The 22,011-nt window shown below is 39.6% G+C and overlaps 1 protein-coding gene across 3 annotated transcripts; it reads right to left on the reverse strand.

The window, feature by feature from the left end:
• Positions 1-6,303: 6,303 nt before the first annotated feature.
• Positions 6,304-21,992, reverse strand: LOC104152708 (haloacid dehalogenase-like hydrolase domain-containing 5). 3 transcript variants are annotated; one of them, XM_009688158.2, is made up of 8 exons: positions 21,859-21,992; positions 17,496-17,705; positions 16,273-16,385; positions 15,049-15,142; positions 12,753-12,789; positions 11,682-11,856; positions 9,381-9,569; positions 6,304-8,549 (listed from the first exon to the last, which is right to left on the reverse strand). In XM_009688158.2, exons 1-8 carry the CDS (start codon positions 21,904-21,906, stop codon positions 8,150-8,152), a joined length of 1,266 nt encoding a protein of 421 aa, XP_009686453.1. In that variant the 5' UTR covers positions 21,907-21,992; the 3' UTR covers positions 6,304-8,149. The 3 variants fall into 3 exon arrangements, with proteins under 3 accessions (XP_009686453.1, XP_068763512.1, XP_068763513.1); XM_068907411.1 differs by lacking the exon at positions 21,859-21,992 and adding an exon at positions 19,578-19,709 and having other exon boundaries at positions 12,753-12,786; XM_068907412.1 differs by lacking the exon at positions 21,859-21,992 and having other exon boundaries at positions 17,496-19,142.
• Between the last annotated feature and the right edge of the window lie 19 nt (positions 21,993-22,011).

A 22,011-nucleotide genomic window follows, 5' to 3' on the forward strand; every position in this document is an offset into this window, starting at 1 on the left:
GTGAGGGAGCAAGTAACAGGTGGCCAGAATCTCCCTGGGACACCTTTGTGCATCCCTGAGAATACGAGGGGGCTAATCTAATAATAAAAGAACATGCTGGGGAAAAATAAACAGACACACACACTGCTCTGATATGTGCTGTGGTATCATATGCAATTGTGCATGGCATACAAATTAAAACAGGTGGAGTAACACATCTCCCTGGGTAACTTAGGTTTCCTGTGGAAAACCACCATGACAACTTATATGATGCTTAGCTGGCTTGTTTATTACAGATGTGCTATTATTGTTTATTATACGACAAACATTTCAAAAGGGACTTTTTATTTATACACACAAAAATATATTTCTAAGAATCTTTTCTTGAATTAATTAGGAATATGGATTAGTTTGGATACAGGACAATATTTACACCCATCGCAATCCAATTTTTTTCTTATAGTGGGGCAAACTGGCCTCCATTATGTAGCTTGCACCTTTAAAAAATACCTTTACATTTTAGAGCAAAAGTTCACCTTATTTTTTTCCCCTACGGTCAGAAACTTAGTCGTTAAACTAGCAGAAACCATACCCACAGATATACTTCCATAAAACAAGAGATGAGGCTCAAGTCCTATAGAAGAAAACCCATCTCTCATTCTGAGAAACATTCTTACCTATACAACAGGCGGTGCCTCTGCCACAGACAGAGGGTACGAGATGAACCTGCAGCAGCTGTGTGTCTAACCGTGAGACGAGTTTCGTGTAACCTTGGATTCTGAGCCAGGCATACAAGACTAACAAAACACAAGGAGAAAAATTTGTAATCAAGACCAGTAAGAGATTCTGGGCCAGCTCATCTAGAGCCTCAGGTGGGTTGTGTCTACCACTCAGGCTATTTTGAGTAACTACCGGTTTATTTTATTCACAGAACTGACCACAGAGATGCTCTTTTCTGAAACCTCTCAGTGTGCAGGCCGTTTCAGTCGATTCTGAGAAGAGGATGTATTTCCTTACCCAAGGATCCAACCTTATATACACCAAGATTTGAATACAGACCCTATTTTAGGATAGGCCGCATGAAGTGATACCACTGAATAAAAGACTAACTTGAACAGAAATGGCTCCTAACAAAACTTAAAAGCCTAGCACTGAGTTTTAAAGAAACTCCTGTAATTTTAGCTTCTTGATTACGACATTGAAAGCAGCAGCTTTTCACCTCTCTTTCAGCAACTCCCTTGGGCACGTTGTGTTACTCAGGTCACTATTTCCGTCTTCCATTAATCTCTGGTAAGACTAGGTGGGGGACAAAACACCTGTACTGCTTTTAACTAGCAAACAGAAGACAGGGACTCTAGAAAGCTCAGTCAACTGTGAGGATGAAAGGTCTGGGCAAGTATGCATACCTTCAGCAGCCTGTGCACCTATTATAATTTAAAGTACCGAATATATGTACGTTAACTTCAAATGTATTTGTACTTCAGAATACAAAACTGTCTTCACTAACTAGAAAGGTAGACTGTGAGGTCTTGCTGTCATTACATGCAAGTATTGTGCTTGGCACCTGAAAAACTGCACTCTGGAAATAATCGTTTTTAAAAATTAGTTTACGTAACTGAGATTCCATCCTTGTTTTTGAGAACAAACGTAGCATGCTGGCAAAGTCAAAGTTTTGTGCAATGTTTCTGCGAACCATTTTGTTAGTATTCCTTTCCATGCACCAGTTAGAAACACCTTTTTAGACAACAAAGAGCTGACAAATTAAAAGTTCCAAAAATGCAGTGCGCAGAAAAAAAAACCCACTATGATACCAGTCGCTCTGCAGATCAATCGACTGATGAAACAACACCCATACGCTCAGGGGCCTTTTGGCTCCGCGTCCTTCCCACGCTGTACACAAGCAATATCGCTTGGGTCAGACTTCCACGTCCCAGTTGCTTATTTTGTTTGGTGAAGAAAGCCCAAACAATGGTCAGGCTTTTAAAACACAAACACGCAAATCCTAAAATAAATAAATCTCTCTTGCATACTGAAATTGCACATTTCGGATTCACTTGAAACACCTACAGTGAAGCTGGGGAGTAAACATCTTTCCCAGCAGTCGGGAGAGCTTTAAAGAGCGCCAGGCTCTTCGCTCTTACGCTCCCAGGCCAAAATTCCTCACTTCCTGACAGGCAAAGATTTACTACAGAGAAGACCAAGTCAAACTGCAGGGACGAGGTGCTTAGCACTTGTCCAAAACCACGAGACAGGGAAAAGGACAGGGAGATACAGCTATTAATGGACACCCTCTCCTATTTTTCTGCAGTTTGGCTCCTCAGGGTTTGCTAAACCCGAATTACTACTTACCAAGTATGGAGCCTAATCCACAGAGAGGGAGAACCTGAAACACCCTAGGCCTCGGAGAACTGCATGGGGGCAAACGTTTTGCATTTTATTACTTTTACCATCTACACAAACACGGGCAAAGAGAAGGGAAGAGGGTTCCTGCCCCTCCACGTCTTTCCCGGCCCGGGCCACCGCACACCGCCGCCCCCCGGCGGCCCGGCCTGAGGTGACACAAAATGGCGGCGGCCGCCTGCCCCGGGCGGGAAAGGCGGGAGCAGCCCCGCGGGCCGCGGCGCGTTCACGCAAATCGGTAGCTGACGCTAGGCAGAAAAACTTGAACAGTTACCCCATATAGCTATCCTTATACACGTTTCTAGTGGGGGGAGGGGGGGAAAAACTTTCTCTTCGAATCAGAAAGGTTGCTTGGGCATATTTTGAAGATTAGCGCAAAATCTGAAAGTCACCGTTTCTTACCCCTTCAGAGTCTGACACAAAACCTGCCCCAGAGTCTCCTTCCAAGGACGTGCCGTTTCTTTTCCCAAATAAACACAGAACTATGGAGCAATTCTGTAAGAACTACGTTTAAACGAGGGAATCCGAGTATAAGCGAGAAACGAACACCCGCCCAGGAGCGGGCGCGGGGCCGCGCTGGGAGGGCAGAGAGGGGCGCTGGGGGTCAGCCGCCGCCGTCGCCCGGCCGCAGCGGGGCCGGGCACCACTGCGCCTGGCCCCGACGAGCATCGTGGAGAAATGCTGCGCGTATCAAAAAATACGCGTTGAAGAACAGTTTTCTTACGTGAAAACCAAAGGTGATACCTACTGATATCTGTTCATATTCGGAGAAATGGGCCTGGGCTGCTAAACTTGTGAAGCTTTCTAGAAAGCATGCCACAAGTACCAAATGTTCACGGATTAGTGAGAACTAGCTTCTACTTTAACCATTCCCCTTCTTCTGCTGAGAACAGGGCAACTCACCAAAACAGCAAAAAATCCCCTTAAAATTCTTGGGGGGGGGGGGGGGAAGCTAACCTGGGCTGTGTGGGAGCAGACGTCTCCCCTCCCTGGATGAGCACGGCCCAAACACACCTGTGTTCTTCTGGGTATCCAGGATTTAATGACAGATCCCGGACTTAAAACACCTAAACGCTGCCGAAGCGTATGGTCCTTTACGGGTACGTCCACATCAGCGCTCTGGTTGGATCGAGATGCCTTTTGGTGTGAATCTTCTGATCACCTCCGCTGGCGTTGCAGCAGTCACCAAGCACGCTCCATGTCACAGAGCAGCAGGCAGACAGCTAAAAAAGCCAGGATGCTTCAAAATACAGGACACTGGGTATGTCAGCACAGTACAGTTCAGTGCCAATTCAAGAAAGCTGCTGGTTGAATACACAACGAATTCATAGTAGCAACTTCACAAAGTTCTAGAAAGGATTTGCCAGACTTCAGTACTACACTTAGAGCCAACAACAATATTTTTTCCTCACGCTTAGCAAAAATATTAACTGTAGAGAATCATCCTCAATATTCTTTCTAATAGTTATCTGCCAACCCCAATACATTGCAGAGAGTGCATTTCATCTCTTACTACTGTGAAAGATTTTTTCTACATCTGATTCAATTACAGCATATGAGTATGTAATAACACTTGTCACACTGAAAAATACAAGACAAAATTATGAGAGCTGTCTCTGAAAACATGTATGAAGTAGTTTATGAAAAAAGCAAGCTACTACAAGGCACAGCAACCGATTATTGTAGGTTACTCAGGAGAAGTTGCCTGGATATCATATTTTACTTTAAAAAAGTATTTTAATTTTACTTTGCCATTTAAAAAGATTACTCATTAACAAGTAGTATCAACAGGCATAGCAGACTGATTTCATAAAAGTAGGATGTTCCATAAAATAATTATTCCTTTCATTATGTTTAAGATTATTTCAAGCTTTGATACATTAAACAATTTTATATGCAAGTCTGTTGATACGAAAGAAGCAACATCTAAAAATGTGTTTTCTTTAAAGTATAAATCTCATACAATCTTCTAAATTAAGAAGCATTTATCCCTTAAACTGAAGAAACACATATGATGCCAAAGTCAATACATGATTGGCGTTTAAAATATTGTCAATTTTATATCAGTAAAAATGAGTACAGGATACCCTTTTCAATTTTTTTTTTTTAAAGTACAAAAGGTACCAAAAATAAAAATTACTACTACCCTGAATGGACAAATTTTACATGCAAAACATTTGAGCAAGATCCTCAGATGTATTTTTAAAATGATTTCTAAAAGCAGTTTCTTTATATCTTGATCACTTAGCTGTTTCAATAATAAATTGCAAACTTGAAAGAGGTATTATACCATCCAATAGCTTGCCCAAGTTATGACTGAAATACAGTGAACATAGCACACGGCAAACGCTGTCTCTGTTTCAGTGTTTATGTGAAAGCTGAAAACAAATGAAAGAATGCAAATGAAAACACAGGTAAGACGACATTAAAGGAAAGGATAGCAAAAGTTAAACACAGGGTCTTACTCTTTTTCTTACCTAACCTGATAGTTATCCATCTCATTCTTAGCTGAGTAATTAGAAAGAACATTTTACTGAACTCAGTTTTCCTTACAAACTCTGAAAAAAGTACCTGCCTAGTAAAGGAGACTGAGATTTCTCCTAAGGATTTCCACATTTTCATTTGCTGTTAACAAAGAATCACTAAATTTCAAAGTACCGTTTCTAACGGTCACGAGAGACCTCTGATGCAATGTCTTATGACACTCCTTCAAAAAAAGTTCTCGTTTGTACCAATTCCTGAGTGGAGAGGAGGCACAAAATTCAGAGAGTTAAAAGTCTGTCAGTGAAGCACCTTCATTTGTAAGGCATTATATAATAGTATAATAAACAAGAACGCCTCCTTTTTGAGGGGTCACGTTAATGAAAACATTAAAATGTCAAGTCTTTTGCTGGAATTCAGTCTTAATTCAGTAAAGCAGATGGAACGGAAGGTTTGTCTGAGCCACAAAAAACCCAATTCACATACTAGATCTTAGCACAAATTCATTTGCACCAGAAATTTCAGTAAGAGAGCAAACCGGACTGGGACTTGCCAAGAGAAGAGCACACATGCATTTCTAGTCATTTTGCAAAACGTTAGAACTCTGGAGAAGAGTTTGCTATACCACTAACATCAGTAATATTTTAAAAGTTCTTACTGCAGTTAAATGCTTGGTATACATAGCCACTGTAACATGACCCTGAGAAAACGGTGTGCTTTCAGGCTCCATATAGCTCTATGCTATGTGTGGTTGCAGTACTAATTAGGGAACACACAATCTAATTCCAGCATACCTACCTGAGCAACATTGCACAGAAGTTGCGGCAGTAGCTCTAGCAAGTGAATCCTGTGAGGTCCTTCATGTTTGGCAAGACCTATAGGTAAACCTCCTCAAAGGTAACTCACTACGTTCCTTCCAGTCCTTCTTTAAAATTTATTTTTCATGATATCTCACCAAAATACATTGCCTAGCTCACTCGTATACCATGACCAGTGCCTACTGGGATAACATTTGCCTTTTGAGTTTCATAGTAATTCCCACCTATACGTTAATCATTGTCCACCATCTGTGGCAACAACTGCCATTGTTTTGTTCTGCACTCACGCAGTTCTGAATCTAGTGGCACCTTAGTCTGGTATTAGGACCCCGAGTCATACATTCATACAAAAAATTGCACTAAATTACTAAGGATTGAAAGTAGCTCAAACAGACCCATCAGTGTAACCTTTAAGCCTCTGCAACATAGACATAGCCTAAAGGATCTCTAAGAGGAATGTAAGTCTTATCAACAGAACAGATATTTTTCTACATATACATTATGCATTAGTGTTTTCATAACAGATGAAGCTTAAAAATATATACACAGTTCTTTCATAAACTTTTTGAAGATGTAAACATTCATGCATATTTCTAGGAAAAAAAAAAATCAAAGTTTTCTACTGTTCTTCATTAACTTCCACATCTTTATTCCCCGCTTCACTGACAGCCTGAGCCAGCTTCCAGAAACAGAATTAAACAGCTCTGCAACACGCTTCAATATAAAATGACAGAACTTTAGTGAGCCCAACATTTTACAAATCTTTAGCTACAATCTTTACTTAGAAATTTTTGGCATACTTGGCAAATATTTAGCATATTACAGAAGAGGGCTAAAGAAAGATATGTGTTTATCATAACAATAAGAAAGGCAAGAAAGACAGGGCTGCTTTAATATTTTTCCAGTGAAGAAACAGAAATACACTGTTTACAACACCGTCCTTGAACTTATTCTGGATCCAGCAAGACAGGTTGAAAGCTGTGTATGAAACATTATGAATGAACAAATCAATGCTCCTGACAACACAGCTGGGATTGGAATGGTAAGGGCAAAGGGCAGTGAAAACACTAAAAATCTGCCTTCATTAGAGCAATGTTCTCCTTATGATCACTTTTCAGATTTTGATTTCAAGACAGTAAATGGAGAATTTGGCCAAGAACGCATTTCACTTTATGTTACCATGTGTCTATCAATGTATTTAAACTAGCATTCTGCTAGTTCTGCAAGAACTTAGTAAAATTGAAGACCTACAGATTTTGTTTGTGAAATTTCTAACTTGCAAAAAAAAAAAAAACTGACTAGCCCTAAGGTGATGTTAAGTGATATTTCTATGTATGTGACTTAGTTTTTAAATACACTTAACTGGCTTATTTTTGCCAAGTAACAAAGGACAGGCTCAAAGCTTATATCAAAAGTACACTCGTACACAAAAGTATAACCAATTAACATACAAATAGTCTCGAAGACATCTTTTTGATGTAAACAGACAAAAATGTTTTTACAAAAATAAGATAAAAATAAGTTCAATTCTTTTAAATGAACAACTACAGAACCCGTGAACTATTACGACAAACATATAACATTGACATAAGATGAAATACGTTACTCTAAAGGCAGGTTAAGTACCACAGTTGTATGAAGCTTCAAGTAATATACTAGGCACCTTTTGCCCAAATAACCGCTACATGCATTCTGCAGAAAAGTCCAATTGACAGAAATGCCTGAAACATACTTTCTAAAGCACACAAAAATTCTAAATTCCTCATAAGACTCCAGGTAAAAAGGCAAGGACAAAAAGGCCAGGTATGCCACACAAGATAACTTTCCTTAGATGACTGAGTTCAGGTGAGCTGCAATCCCCAACAATGGTGTTAACAGCTCAGCCTTCCCCATCTTTCATGGGCATTTCTTTAAAAGCTTTACATGTCGGAGAGAAAACATGGTGAAGTAATGGCAGCTCCTAACACATAGGAAAACCAGTAAAAAGAAATGCTGCAGAGTTATATGTGAGTATGAAGAGGCAGAACATGTTTGAAGTTGGCGCCAACTTCAAACAAACGTATCTGGGAGAGAGCTTATTACTTGCAGATACCAAGTAGTAATACACACTGTTCTCTGTACCGACCAATTTGTAACTGTGTGAATGACTCCAGCGCCACAATCTGATATGCTCCAGACCCCCAATAAACGAGAAGCTAAATTTTTCAGCAAGCAAAAGAAAGAACTGATATGTGGGAATTGTTACAGTTATATGCACAAGTTATTATGAAAAATTACTATTAAAATACCAAAAATAATGACTAGGACAGCAAAGAATTGCAACTAAAGCAAGAACTTAAGTATTTCAAAATATCATAGTTAAAAAGTTAAAAAATTTTAGAAAGCAGTAGTTTGTGGCACGCTTTTAAAGCACAGTTTGTTTTGAGGGAGAGAAGCACAGCACTGAGTAGTCCTTAAAAAATCCTGTCATCTCAACTAGGTGCAAAGTTCTCCAGCTGGAAGATCAGGTCTACAGCAGCATCAACATCTGGTACAATATGATCTGGTTCTACTAAACCAGGATCAAATCTAAAATCCCTGTGGCCGTGGAACACCGTTTCAGTTATGGTCTCCCTGGTATCAGAGAGTACCTCTGTGTGGGGGTTGTAAACGCCAGTACAAACAAGAACAGACCTACAACGGATAGCAGCAGAAGATGCTAATTCACTTTCCCAACTGTTGTCTATTTCATCATCCTGAAAAAGAGTGGCAGGTCTTCTGCCACCAGCAACTTTGGCCTGAATTTGTGTTTTGGAACCTTTTCTGGAGTTCTTATCTTCAAGGTAGCGATTGTAAAGATTAGCACCATAGACGTCAGTCATGAGATTATCTCTGGAAACATAAGAAACAAGTTTAGTCAGCAGGGCAATTTGAATTAGCAGATTTCAATTGTATGAGAAAACATTTTAAGATTCAGCAGTTTATTTTAGACTGTGCAAAGGTTTATGGGGAAGTATGTAGACAGGAAGAAGTCCAACCCTGTAGTTGTTTTATCACACTATTTTCAATAACCATGACATACGATAGAACTGAATAATTCTCCATACTGAAAATTGCAGACTGGGTTGGCGGGGGAAGATTCAAGGATAGGTATTAGCAGTCCATGAATACGGTTATTATATTTCCAAACATCTTGGAGATTCTGAAACAGTTCTTAATACAACAGAGCTTTATCTGTTTATGAAAAGAATTCTATGATGTGACTGCATGCACAGTAGCATATGACTGAGCTTAATGACCCCACAGATCAGTTCTAGTTCTACATTCCCTAATATTCCGTTGCCTACTCAAAGTTTGTTGATGTTGTACCAGTAACCTTAAGAGAAAAAAACCAACAAAAAACCTTTTTGTTAAATATTTATATAGTCTACTTCAGAAATTTAAAAAATAGGTAAAAATCTTAGTAATATATAAATCACTTCTTGTGCTTCTACAGAAATTACACAAAGACCCGAATATTAATGTTTCAAGATTAGGAACAGTAAGCTTGGAAAACATCATAAAAAGTGCAACACAGTGCCAAGAATGTTAGGTAGTCCCAGCAATATTAGAAACAAACTAGTAAGAGTTGCATGTTTTTCTTTGATGGTACCTATGCTATGACATACTCATTAGACTCTAATGAGTAAGTCTAATGACATACTCATTAGACTTATCTCTTACCCAACAGCATAAAGAGTTTGAATAGGCTGCTTCCACTGTCTTTCTGCTGCTTGAGCCCTGATAAGGTATTCTGCATACTGATAGGTCAGTTCACTAGGTTTGCCCATTAAGGCCTCATATTTCAGATCTTTGCCAGTGATCTTCTTGTAAATGTTTTCCAAACAAACCATGAATGTTCCATGCCCAAACCTGCAGAGATATAAAGGTTTGTGACAAAATAATTCATATCAAGTACACAAAAAGTCATGTTTTTTTGGTTTCATAGACTTCTGGGAATAAATAATATCCTGTTACTATCAAATTTTCCTCACTTTGTATGCCACATTTCCACAGCTGCTTCACTGAAAATTGACTGCTGATTAGCTAAACAATAAAGTTCATAATAAAAACATGTAATTGGGACAGCACAGCACACTGGTCTATTTTAAAAGTGAAGTAAACCATAATAATGATTTGTGTTAGTGTTACTTGAATTTAAGCAAACAGCCCAATTCACAAAAGTGATGCATTTTGTAACAATGCCTATAGCTTGTGATCCACTCTCTGTATTGACCTAGCAGAATCAGTTGAATTTCAAAGTTAATAAACAGGAGAAATGGAAAAGGAAAGTTGAAATCAGATATAAGGAAAATTAATCTCTCCTTAAACATAGGAGTATATCAAAATTCATTCTGTAGTGTGGAAACAAAAAACTTCACAGGTTTCTCTCTCAAAAATAGATGCAAAGGAGGATCAAAGAACAACCTATCATTTTAAAACTTGCTTTTAATAACTCACTCAGTGAAGGCGAGAACAGTGATGATGGGTTATCAACCAAACTAGTAAAATAGCAATTTAGAAGATGTAATCTCAGCACTAAAAAGCAGTTTTACTTCACTACCAAATACAGAGCTTGGGTTTAGGGATGAACGAACATATATGCCTGAGAAATAAGGAAGTCTAAAGTAACAAAATCACCTTAAGAAGAATAAAAAATAGCTATAGAACAAGTCTATATACAATAAATTATACATAAACACTTAAGAAGAGCAGCTAGATAACTTCTGCACATAGATGTTTATAGCTGTTTAAACCAAGTAACAACAGCTTTAAAAAAAAAAAAAAACAACACCTAAAACACCAGTATAATGAGAACCAGAAGCCAGCAGATATATATGAGGGGCACTAATAAATAAATTAAACCTCTAGTGGCCTAAAAAACACCAAGAAATCAAGATCTTCAGTTAAGGAAAAAAGCTACAGCTGCTTTCTTCTCCACGGCACTTTTAAACATGATACAGAATTAGCTTTTCTGAGTTTTCAATTAGCCCTTCGCTCCCTCTCTCCACCCTGTTTGCTGTTTTAAGAATGATGTGTAAATCAGCATAAAGTTATTTCCAGTAATTAGCAACAGCTTAAAACAACCCAGTCATGGCATTATAGTCAAATACTGAAGATAACAGCACTGGCAGATGCAAAGCTGTCATACTGTCAAACCCAAAAACAAACCAAACTTTATTTCTGTTTTGAATATGGGATCTTTCCCAAAGGACACACCTGAAACTATGGATCTTGTTTACTGTAAACATATTTGTCGCCTTATCTGTACTACCAAATGTACATATTTTACCAGTGTACTACTAGAGATGTTCTTTGCATCTAAATAGGGATCTCTGACAATATCTTCTCCCCAAGATCAAGCCAGCAATCAAGTTGTGGTGACAAAAATTTCTATTTCAATGTCCAAATTTTAGACTAGGGGAAAGAAGGAACCAAAGCAATTAAAGAAATATCTTTTTATTTAAAAACAAACAAACAAAACTGCTCTGTACTCTGTTTGACTTTCCTTATGTTCCTTGAACAGTTTACTACAGTGTTATTAGTTCAAAAAATACACCGCTTTTAACTAACAGGGTCGATCATCATCCTACCAGAAGCTGTAAGGTGGAAAAGAGGAATACCAAAGGAGGACCTGATAAAATGCAACAATGGCCTTGGTAATTTTTGTATTTCATTTCCTTTGGTCTGAAACGCTAAGACCCTCAAGCAAAGAAATATCTTTCTTTGGGGAGTGGGAAAACAAAAAGGTTTAGGCTTAAAAGCAGTTTTATCTCAAGTAACTTTTCTGAAGCTAATAACGTAGAAGGCAAAACACAGCATTTGCTGAAAATCCATTGCTTTTGACAAGTTGTATTCAAAGCTGAGACCTGCTGTAAAGCTACAGCAAACATTTTTGCACGAAAATATTGATTGTCTATTTTATCGAAGCAATGATGGAAAACGTAAGATATCACACTATATATGTGTTACAACTGCATTTACCTTGGAGACTGTGCTTCAGCTACCCACATCAGATCCATATTACAAGCAAGCACAGGTATATGAGGGTAATTTTCACGGTGATACGGATTTCCAGGATAGCCACTCGTCAGCAGAACATCTATTATTAACTGAAGGTTGGTTTCCCATCTGACTGGCTCCCCAAACAAAACAACAGCTATGAGAAGCAGAATTACAAAACAGAGTTATGGGATTAGTTAACAGAGCACCACATCTCTAACATTAAAAGAGCCTGAACAATTAATTTAATCATAAACTAATGAAATAGTCACATTATGTTTGTAATGTATTATATACTCATTCACAGAAAATCTCAGAAGTAACAACATCTCACTGCAAGATCCACAGGTTTAAGAAATGATTTGATTTTTATATTGGCCAGATTGCTCCATAACAGTGCAAAATACTGACTTCTAAATTGTATTTCTAAGTTTTCCATACCTTTGTAAATTCTATGACATATTTATGGACAGTACTGAAATAATCCATCAGAATTGCCATATATCCATTAAAAAAAAAAAAAAAGATGTTGTTTTTAGGTAATCTTCTGGTCTCTAGCAACAATCTATCATAGCTTTCTAATTCTAAGGTCCGGTTTCTATTTTCCTGAATTTCAGATGAGATGGGGGTGAATACAGCATACTGAAACCAGATGAATGAGTGCTTCTTGTATTCCAACTCTGAAGTGACCCTCCTGACTACCACAAGAACAAGATCAATTATTCTGAGTGTACGGCAATCCATTCTTCATTTTCAAAAGGAAGGCAACAATAGCCTGTAAAGGAAAATGAAACGGAACGCAGACCTCACCTGCCTTCTGAAATTTCAGATACAGATGGCTGAAAACTGCAACGCTAAAAAAGAGTCCTTTTTTACCTCACTTTATACAGTCTACATTAATGGCCGATGCCCTTAACAAGGAAATTTAGAATTGTCAGCCATCTTTCTAAAAGTGGCCAGCCATCTAAAAGTAAATTATAATTATAATGAAAAATACAGTAAAGATATTTCTTCTATTAACGGATAGTTGCAAAGTGAGTAAAGATAACCTACCCTCAATCTTGGGAAGCTCCACAGCAGAAGGGTACTGCTATAAGAAAAAAGTAAGAGTTTTCTACAAGATTAAACATCCACTACTATTTTAACAGAATAAGTTCAAGCATCACTTCCACAGTTGCCTTCTGCAACACTGACGGGAAATGCGCTCTATGTTCTGATGTAGCTACTGCTCCAGTTCCTGATGTCACTTTACTAGGAAATTTGTATTTCAAATTCTCAAGTGAAATCTAGTGGCAAACGGACAGCAACAAATTACCGTGTTCTATAATCTCAAGGCTCCTACATCTACTTAAATCTGACTAGCTATAAAACTTCAGTCGCTTAACTTACTTGTGTATTAAGTAGGGATGTTTACTTTTCTACAGGAGAACACAAGCCTCTAGGATTAACAAGACACTTGAAAAAAATATTTTGAAATATATATTATTTTAAAAAAATTAGCACTGCTAAGGAAGAAGAACGTATTGTAGAAGAACTGCTACACAAATAATAGTTTGTACTTCGTTATTTATTCCACTCAGCGACAAATACATTAACATTTTCTTAAACTTCTACCTCTGCATGGTTGAGTAATAACGCAAAGGTGATACGACTGAGTTATGGAACCACAACAAAGATTTTCTCGACTTTACGTGGGAAAAGTTCACTTCATCTACTGATGGTTACTTTGATGGTACTCTTCAAAATGAGTCTTCCCCGTTCATGAAAGTATCTAAGCTATATAGAGGCAAAATAAGGTGAAGCCCACCACAAAAGATATTAAAGACCAGCTCTCTCTCAGGAGTGTGAAATATATGAATTTTTTTCCATAAAAGCAATCATCCCAAGGCTTAACTATTTCCTGCTTCTTTAATACATTACTAACGCCTCCTCCGAAACTGATCCTGAAGATGTACAATACACAGATTTGTTTGGCAAGGGTGTGCTTCTAGACAAAAACTTCCATTTTTAAATAATGCAATTTCATACTTCATTTTGTTCCATATTTTTCTCAATAGAAAGGGCAACTTACCTAAGGTTGTTCAACAACAAGTTTTATAGGTTGGTTTTGAGTATTGCAAAGGAAAAGACACCTTTTTATTAAATTTTTTTAAGAGTAACATTTACTGATGACAAATGCACGTTAATTGGCTCTGAAAGTTCTATGCTTATCAACACAAGGTACAACCCAGCTGATATTCAGCTGCAACTGCAGTGCAAATATATTCAGCAACCAGCAAACAAAATCAAAGGAAAGAGATTGCATCTATTTCTCGTGATTATTTCCCACTTAGTTAGTTACTGAGATTATGGAGACAGCCAGCAAGAACATGAATAAGCAGTGAGGTTTCACAAAATGCAAGACAGTCTTCACTGTTGTTTTGCAGTGAAGTAATATAGTAGTTTTCATTAGCAATGTGAACAGCTCCAGTTAAAGAAAGAATTCCTACAATATTTGCACCTCTCATTACATCATTAATCTTACACCCCTATGTGTAGCAGCTGTCTGAATTGCTTACAAATACCACTTTTCCTTCTCCACAGCAGCTACCGCAAATGCTTTATGGAGACTGTAGTACCTAAGACTGTTTTATAGCTAACATTCTTGTAAACATTTCCTCAACTGTTTCGCACGTGTTCTCTCAATTGCTGAAGCCTAGCGTGTGAATAACAAATACTAGGTGAACCTGAAAATAGACCATACCTCCGCAAGTCTTTGTGCTGTACTCACAAATAGTGAGACTGACAGCCCATACAAGGAAAAGAAATACAGTTACTGCTTTCTGAAATTCTGCAATATTCATTCGAAACTATTATACTGTTTATATAAACTAATAGTTTTTTATGTTATATTTAAATATGTTTAAGTAATAGAATAAACAAAAAAGCCATCCTCTGGAGAAAATTTAGTTGTCTGCAGGCATTAATTTACAATCAAAGCAAACTCAGAGCCTAGAAATAGTACCACAACAATCCTATAGTGAAGGAAAAAAATATTATTAACTCTTCCCACACACCCCAAAAACGTTCCAAAACAGATTTAAAATTCAGTATCTGTACTAAATTCTAAGTATCCACAATAGTAAGTTACAAAAATCAAAGATTATGATAAAGAATTACCACTGTTGGAAAAAAAATTTACACAGTTGCTCTTGAAAATGTTGCAGGAAAACAAACATAGAAGCAGAAGAGAAAGGTAAAGTCAAAATGCAATGCAGAAACAGCATTAGCTCTGTACTTTAAATACTGGCCTCTACTGTAAAACATCACCTAATAAGCAAACAATCTGAAAACAAAAATATATATTCACCAGAATTTTAGGTCTTCTGTCATGGTCAACCACATCTAGTAAAGGGTATTTCTCTCGCAATGTTTCAATGGTAATAGGTTGACAGAAACCCAGACTGAGAAAGTATCAGTTAAGGACACAGAATTGCTTACCTTAAAAGATTAAAAGTAGTAATAATAATAATTAAAAAAAAAACTAATTCAGTTTTAGCAATTAATTTTAACATATGACATTTTTCTGATAAAGCAAATAATTTAAGCATAAAAGCAACATACCACAGATCGACTTTTTTGTGTGAGGTAAAAAGATGATCATCCCATTACTTATAAATGGAAGGCCTGTATGTTCTGAAATCCCAGACAGAAATGATATAGAAAGCTTTGCTCAAAATATGAGATGAAAAGGAAGAATTCACCCTACACGCCTGCAGTACTCCAAGATTATCTTTGTGCTTTCCTTAGGCCATCATAGCTGCAATTGTATTGCTAGTTAAACAATTATTTTAAAGATGAGTCTATTGCTAAACAGTAGGCTGCCCAATAGAATTCCACTGTCCTGCAGGCAGTTAAGGTACAGTTAAGGTACAGTTAAGTACATTGCTGATTTTTGTAACAGCTTCTTGTGACAGGAAAGAGCTACCAGTAAGAGTTAGTTATGATGGCTGAATTCACTTGTTAGCGCTTACATGTTGTACAAGTTCACTCATAAAATAATGAATGAATTAAATATCAACTTTCAGAAGAACAACTTGCTTTTTAAGGAACAGCCTCCAGGTACCGATTTTACCAACACTCAACTTTTTTTACATAGTTTAAGTAGAAGGACTTGACTAGTGAGCTGTGACTACCTACAAGTTTATTAGACCAAAAAACTCAAGCGTCCCCAAAATTGTTTGAGATAAGCCTAACTACATAATATGCTACAGAATATTGTAAAATCTGATGCTCTCATCCTCAAGAGAGCACAAATCCTTTGGGATGAAGTGTCTTTTTCGTCTAAAGCAAAGGAATTCTCTCTTTTCTCCTTCCCCATTAACACCACATAAAATAGTAGGTGAAAGAACAGAATAAAACGGAGCAAGTATCAACATACCAACAACTTAACAATTCTTAATATATAAACTTGACATTATAGTAGGAACTACCATTGCTTCATACTGAATTACTAATGCTGAAATACTCGGTCTTCCCTCGATCCTTCCTTGATTAAGGAAGAAAGTTGAACAGAAAGCTTTTTAAAGGATACTCTTGAGCAATATCAAGAAGTGGTCCTTGCCCAGATACGAGAACACATTTTTCATGGTAACGCTTGAACATTCGCAGAGGACTATGTGACATCATCACTTGGTCTTGTGAAATCTGTTTCGGATTTAAAAAAAAGAGAGAGAGAGAGAGAGAGAGAGAGAGCGCGCAAGCGTGAGAGAGAGAGACAGAGAACCTTGCCATTTTCCAGATAAATTATTAATATGAATATTTACAGGCATGACAAATTATTTAAATTATTAAACATAATCACACATATCTACATAAAACCTCACCATATCATTCTCTCCCAAATTTCATAGTTGAAGTATTGGTATTAAAAAAAAAAAAAAAGTACAATACTGACAAATTGACATAAACATCCCTTTCAGCTTCCTTAATTCCTCTATTCAATAAGAACACAAGCTTTTCTCTACTAGTTTTATACAGGAACCAAATCCATTTAGAAAATAGAGAGAAGAAGGGAAGAAGAATCAGAATTGTCCTAGTTCCAATTATGGTACTTTGCTAAACTGCAGCATTGATTCTGCTGTATCACAAGACCTTCATCTTTTAGCTTACATATCACATCCCTTCAACAGTTACAAAACAGTAATTATGCTGGAAGGACGATTTTATGAATCATTACTAGCTTTACAGATCTAAAAAATTCCAAAAGTAATTAAGATGTCATATTTATTTTATCCACGATACATGAGATGTTATTATTGTAGATATGCCCATATCCATTGGCCTTTACTGAAACAAAAGGCACTGCAGAACTAACTTTATGATTTTATCTTAGTAACGTTTGCACGTTACTAAGACGTGCGAACAACGGAGAGGTCCTTCTGCTAGCAAAGCCCACAAATCAGAGGGGAATAAAGTTCTACCACTCATATCAAAGGAAGGCAGGAAGCTCAAGTTTTGCACGTTATCATAGAAAACATTCAGCTTGCTAGAGCAGTTTTATGTTATTGGTACATACGGTTTCTTATTTAGAAAGAGATAAAGATTTATTCCCACGATAACAATTTTGCAAAGAAACACCATTGCCAGTTACAGCTTTGGACAGCATTTTTCACTTTTACAGTGCCTTCCAACAAAGTATTTCAGAGGACTTAAGGCAAAAACCGATTAACTGAGCAGCCGAAATGCATTTAATGGAAGATATGACATTTGACATGCTCACCATAAATAAATAAATAAAAATCTTAAGCTACTCACTGGAACTCCCAATACATGAGACAACTGATCAGCTTTTTTCTGGCGAAGGCAATTCCCTGCATTGGTGACAAATACTACAGGCACAAAGAATTGTCCCTGAGAATTAACTAACTTTTGAAAGGCTGTTTTTGCAGCAGGAATTGGAGTCTTTCCTCGTACCAGTACCCCATCGATGTCAAAAAGGAGACCAAAGGAAGGTAGTATGTTGAGCTGTAGTGAGGAAAAGAAAAGAAAGAGTACACTAGTTATTTCCATCCTTACACACATTTGATAGAGCTTACAATAACCAAAGTCCAGTTAAAGCACACACTTCCACAGGGAAGGAATGGATCTTCTGAACTGCACATTTTAACAGCCTGGTAGACATATTCATAGATTACAATACTTAATGTGAAGAAAGGAGCACTACAGCTCCCTATTCCTTATCCATAAAGCCTCATGAGTTTTACCTGGTCTCATGAGTAGTTCCAGAACGCTTCAGAACGCTGGAACAAATTGAGTTAAAATGGTAAAAAGAGGTATAAAACACACACTGCTGAGCCAGTGAGCCCCACTTTCGCTTCTAATATGAGTCCTTCACAGGTAATTTCAATGCAAAGAATACTAACAGAGCCTGCTACTAACAAAATACATGAATTTGTCAGCAACAGGTAGGTCTTAATTACACGTACTGTAGATAGCTCTCTCCTTACAGGATGTTTAGCTGCTAAAACTCTCCCTGTCGACATCTGCACTTTTCTGTTTCATAACAGGATTGACTATAGCTAGATATGTGTTGTTGCTCCTTACACATCACTTCATCTGACTCTTGATTGTAAGTGTGGCAGACTAATGCCTATTATTTAATACCTCCTTAAATATAAACCCTATTAGGATTGCTAAAATTTTTCTAATTGCCTTTCTTTGAGAAGGTAAAGAACTGCACTTCATGAACCCAGAAAAGGAGATCAAGACTAACTGGATAACAAAGATGAGCTAGATGATACGCCTAAGGAGTGAAGACAGAGCTAGGACTCTGAAGCAATGAAATTGTTATCGAATCAGTTTGGAAAGGATGAACCAGAAGGATCTGTAATTTAAACTCCACTTCCCTCCCGAGCCGAAAGTGGAATCCAGAGCTCTTGAGATTTACGATCCTCTCTTTCATCATTCGACGAAAAAGGAGTGAAAGAATAAATGCTAGAACTGAGCACCACGGGGAGAATCAGGACAGAAACCCAGTGAAGGTGGGACAGCCTCTGCTGTTCAAGCGCTTTCAAGGGCCAGACCGACAGAAATTTAGCTCACTGTTTTTCCCAGTCATCGAGCAGGGTATTTCAGCTACTTAAGCAGCACTTTCTTCCTCATCATTAATTCATCTGCTACGTTTTTCCTGTAGCTGCAGTACACAGCATAGCGCAGACCAGGTACACGCTGCCGCCACCACTGCCCTCGGGATGCGAAAGGAGACATACCCAGAGGCGCACCCCTGGCCAAGTTTGCTCTCACGCTCATAAAATCCTGATGTATGAGCTACATTGGACCTCCCCGAATATATTCCCCTACGTAGCCCCATTTAATAAGATCAATATTTTAAATGTATCGTAGCATAACTGATTTGTTCAGTTTCAAGTGTCACACGCAAGAACTCCCGCCCAAATCAACTGCTCGTCACGCTGATTTTGCTACCTGTAAATACCGTAGACAAAGGATGCGAATTTCACAGCGAACAAGCGCGCAGCAAAAAACTCTCAAAGCACGCAGAGAAAAAAGGTCTCCGAGCAGCGAATTCACAGTACAGCCGACACGGAAATCCTACCGTCAAGCAGCGGCTTATCTTTCCTTCCGGCCGCGAAGGAGCTCCCAGCTCCCGCCGCCGCCGATGCGGGGAGGCCCCGCTCCGCCAGGCACCGCTGAGCCACGCGAGGGCCGGCCCGCGCCGGCTGGGCCTGGGGAGGCACCGCGCTACGGCGGCGGGCGTTGGAGACCCCCAACGGGCGGGCGGCGGCTGGCCGGCAGCCCCCGCCGCCGCCGGCTGTTTCGGTTTCGCTCCGGCTGGCCGCGCCCGCCGCCAGGGCGAGCCCCTCTCCGCCGCCCGCTTACCTTGCCGCCCCCGCTCCCCTCCGCGGGGCCGGCCGCGCCGCGCAGCCCGCCGAGCGCCGGCAGCCGCCCCGCCGCGCCGCCCCCCAGGAGCCCGCGCAGCGGCAGCGGCCGCGGCGGCAGCGCCCGCCGCATCACGGCCGCCGGCTGCGGGAGGGGGGGGGGAAGCGGGGGAGCGCGGCGGCCACGGCCCCGCCCCCACCGCGACGTCAGGCGCCGGCCCCGCCCCTCGCCGGCGCGCCCGGGGCGGGGCTGCCGCGGCCGCAAAGGGGGAGAGCAGCGCGCGGCTCCTGCCACCCAAACAGGGCGCCCACCCGCCCGGCTCTCCCGCTGAGGGACGGCGGGAGTGCCCCCCCGCGGGTGCGCCCACCCCCGCTCCGACAGCGGCAGGCACTGATCCCCCCGGCACGAAGGGTAAGGAAGGCTTCTCTCCGCGCGCGCCGCCTCGTCGGCTGGCGTTAAACGGAACAAAGGCGAAGACGCGTTTCTAAAACGCAGAAGCAAGCAAAAGGCGATGGGAGGCAAAAGCAAAGGGCAGGACAGTGAGAACAAGGCTGAGGCTGTCCCCTCAAACCGCGGGACAGGACTGCGTGTGGCAGAACGCTGAAGCCGGCATATGCATAAGCAAGGGTAAAATTATTACTATAACCTAGGCACACTGAAAGCAACCTCAGGCAAGATACAAGTAGCACAAGCCACGCGCCCTACAGCACGCAGATCTCCAAGTATAGCTGCACACCTAAGAGAAGTCACTGCAGAGGCTCATGCACCATTTCATTCCCTAGGACAAACCACAAGACCAAACCTGTGGCTTTGGCTACAGCAGCATCACAGCCCCAACCTCACTGGCAACATACCAGCCTGTAAAGCCAGCAGAGACTAGGCGGCGCGCTGCGAGCCACCGCTGACAAGCAATTACCCTGCAGTTTGTTGGCTCAGATGCAGCTAAAGAGATCACTCAGCTTAAAAAGCCTTAGCAGGTGCGCAGAGCTGCAGAGCAAGTATACAAGCAGTATCCACCACCTGCACATCACAATTCCATACTGCCTTTTTAATACATTTATTCCACTTCTGTGTCTGCCAGCGGAAGTCAGCATTTGCTTTTAAGACTTCTCCGTTTATCTCAATATATTGCTCTTGCCCAGGTCTGCAAGTTACTTCTTTGAACATGGCATGGAATTAGTATCTTATCTTGATTTTCTTTCATTCTTTCCAACTCTATTAATCTGTATATACTTTTATGCCTTTTCTTGTTCTCATTAACACTTTCTCCCTAATCTGACTCTGCCCTTCTGTTTTCTCTAATTTCATCTATGTTATTAGTGATGTACAGTGACAGAAGAGGTCACACACAGCTATCAAACCCCTAAACTGAAGCAGGCCCTAAAAACACTATTTTTTTTTGGTTTTAATCCAACTTGGTTATCAGCAGTATGGAGTTTGTGTACAGCAAAACTGTCATCTTTGTTCCAAGCACTCTCCCACTAGACAAAAATAGTTCTTGTACTGAACAAAACCAAATAACCATACAGTCTAGTAGAAGCATGACTGGCAAGGGTCTGTTTACAACAGAGCTTTTAACTCTAAATTCCTTTTTGGAAAGCTGTTTGAGTGCTGCTGGTCCATAAGCCTGTCAGCATTTGAATTCTTTAGCATATCCAACAAGAAAGGAGTCTATTCCTTCATTCTTGGTGGCCAAAGAGGTTCAGAGAAACAGTATTGTCTTTAACGGGAGTACAAACAACATAAGAAAGCGTATCACCTTCCATAAATGCAAGAAAAGAAAACAATCAAGGGACAGAAGCAAAAACTGGAAACAACTTAGGAAAAATACGTGCAGCTCAGAGCACATTTAAAACATTAGTTTGCTACTTGATTACAAAGTCAAAAGTTCATAAAGTGAAAGTTTGTAATACTAGTGTTGGTAATATTCATTGTCTGCTTGCTTTCGGTGCTTCAGTTTGGGGCTCATTCTGGTGCTTTTTTTTTTTTTTTTTTTTTTTTTAAGACTCAAATTTGGCAGCCATGTTTCCTACTTCCTCAAGGCATTTTTGGATAATCATTCACATTTAACAAGACAAAGCTTGTCACGGTAATTTAGAGCTTTGACAGTTCTAGAACAGATTATTTACAAGAGAGCTGAATATTAAGAGCATCGAGAAACATTAGCCCCAGATGTGGCTACTTAGTTGTTAAATACTGTATTCTTTAGATAGTGCTTCTGCTCCTTGGCTGCTGATTTCCAATTTCATTCATATCTGTATAACAAAGTCAACCTTAGGACCTTAAATAGGCTCTTTGCTGTAGCTGGAGATGTAGCTCCTTGTCTCATGATACACAAGCTGAGAGCAATCGGGGATGCCAACGTTCAAACCCCAACACAGATGCCTATTTAGGATCTCATTCTTTGGGTACAATTAGGGAAAGAACACAGTCC

Source organism: Struthio camelus, chromosome 14 (assembly GCF_040807025.1).
Source record: "Struthio camelus isolate bStrCam1 chromosome 14, bStrCam1.hap1, whole genome shotgun sequence".
In the NCBI taxonomy this organism is placed as follows: Eukaryota; Metazoa; Chordata; class Aves; order Struthioniformes; family Struthionidae; genus Struthio; species Struthio camelus.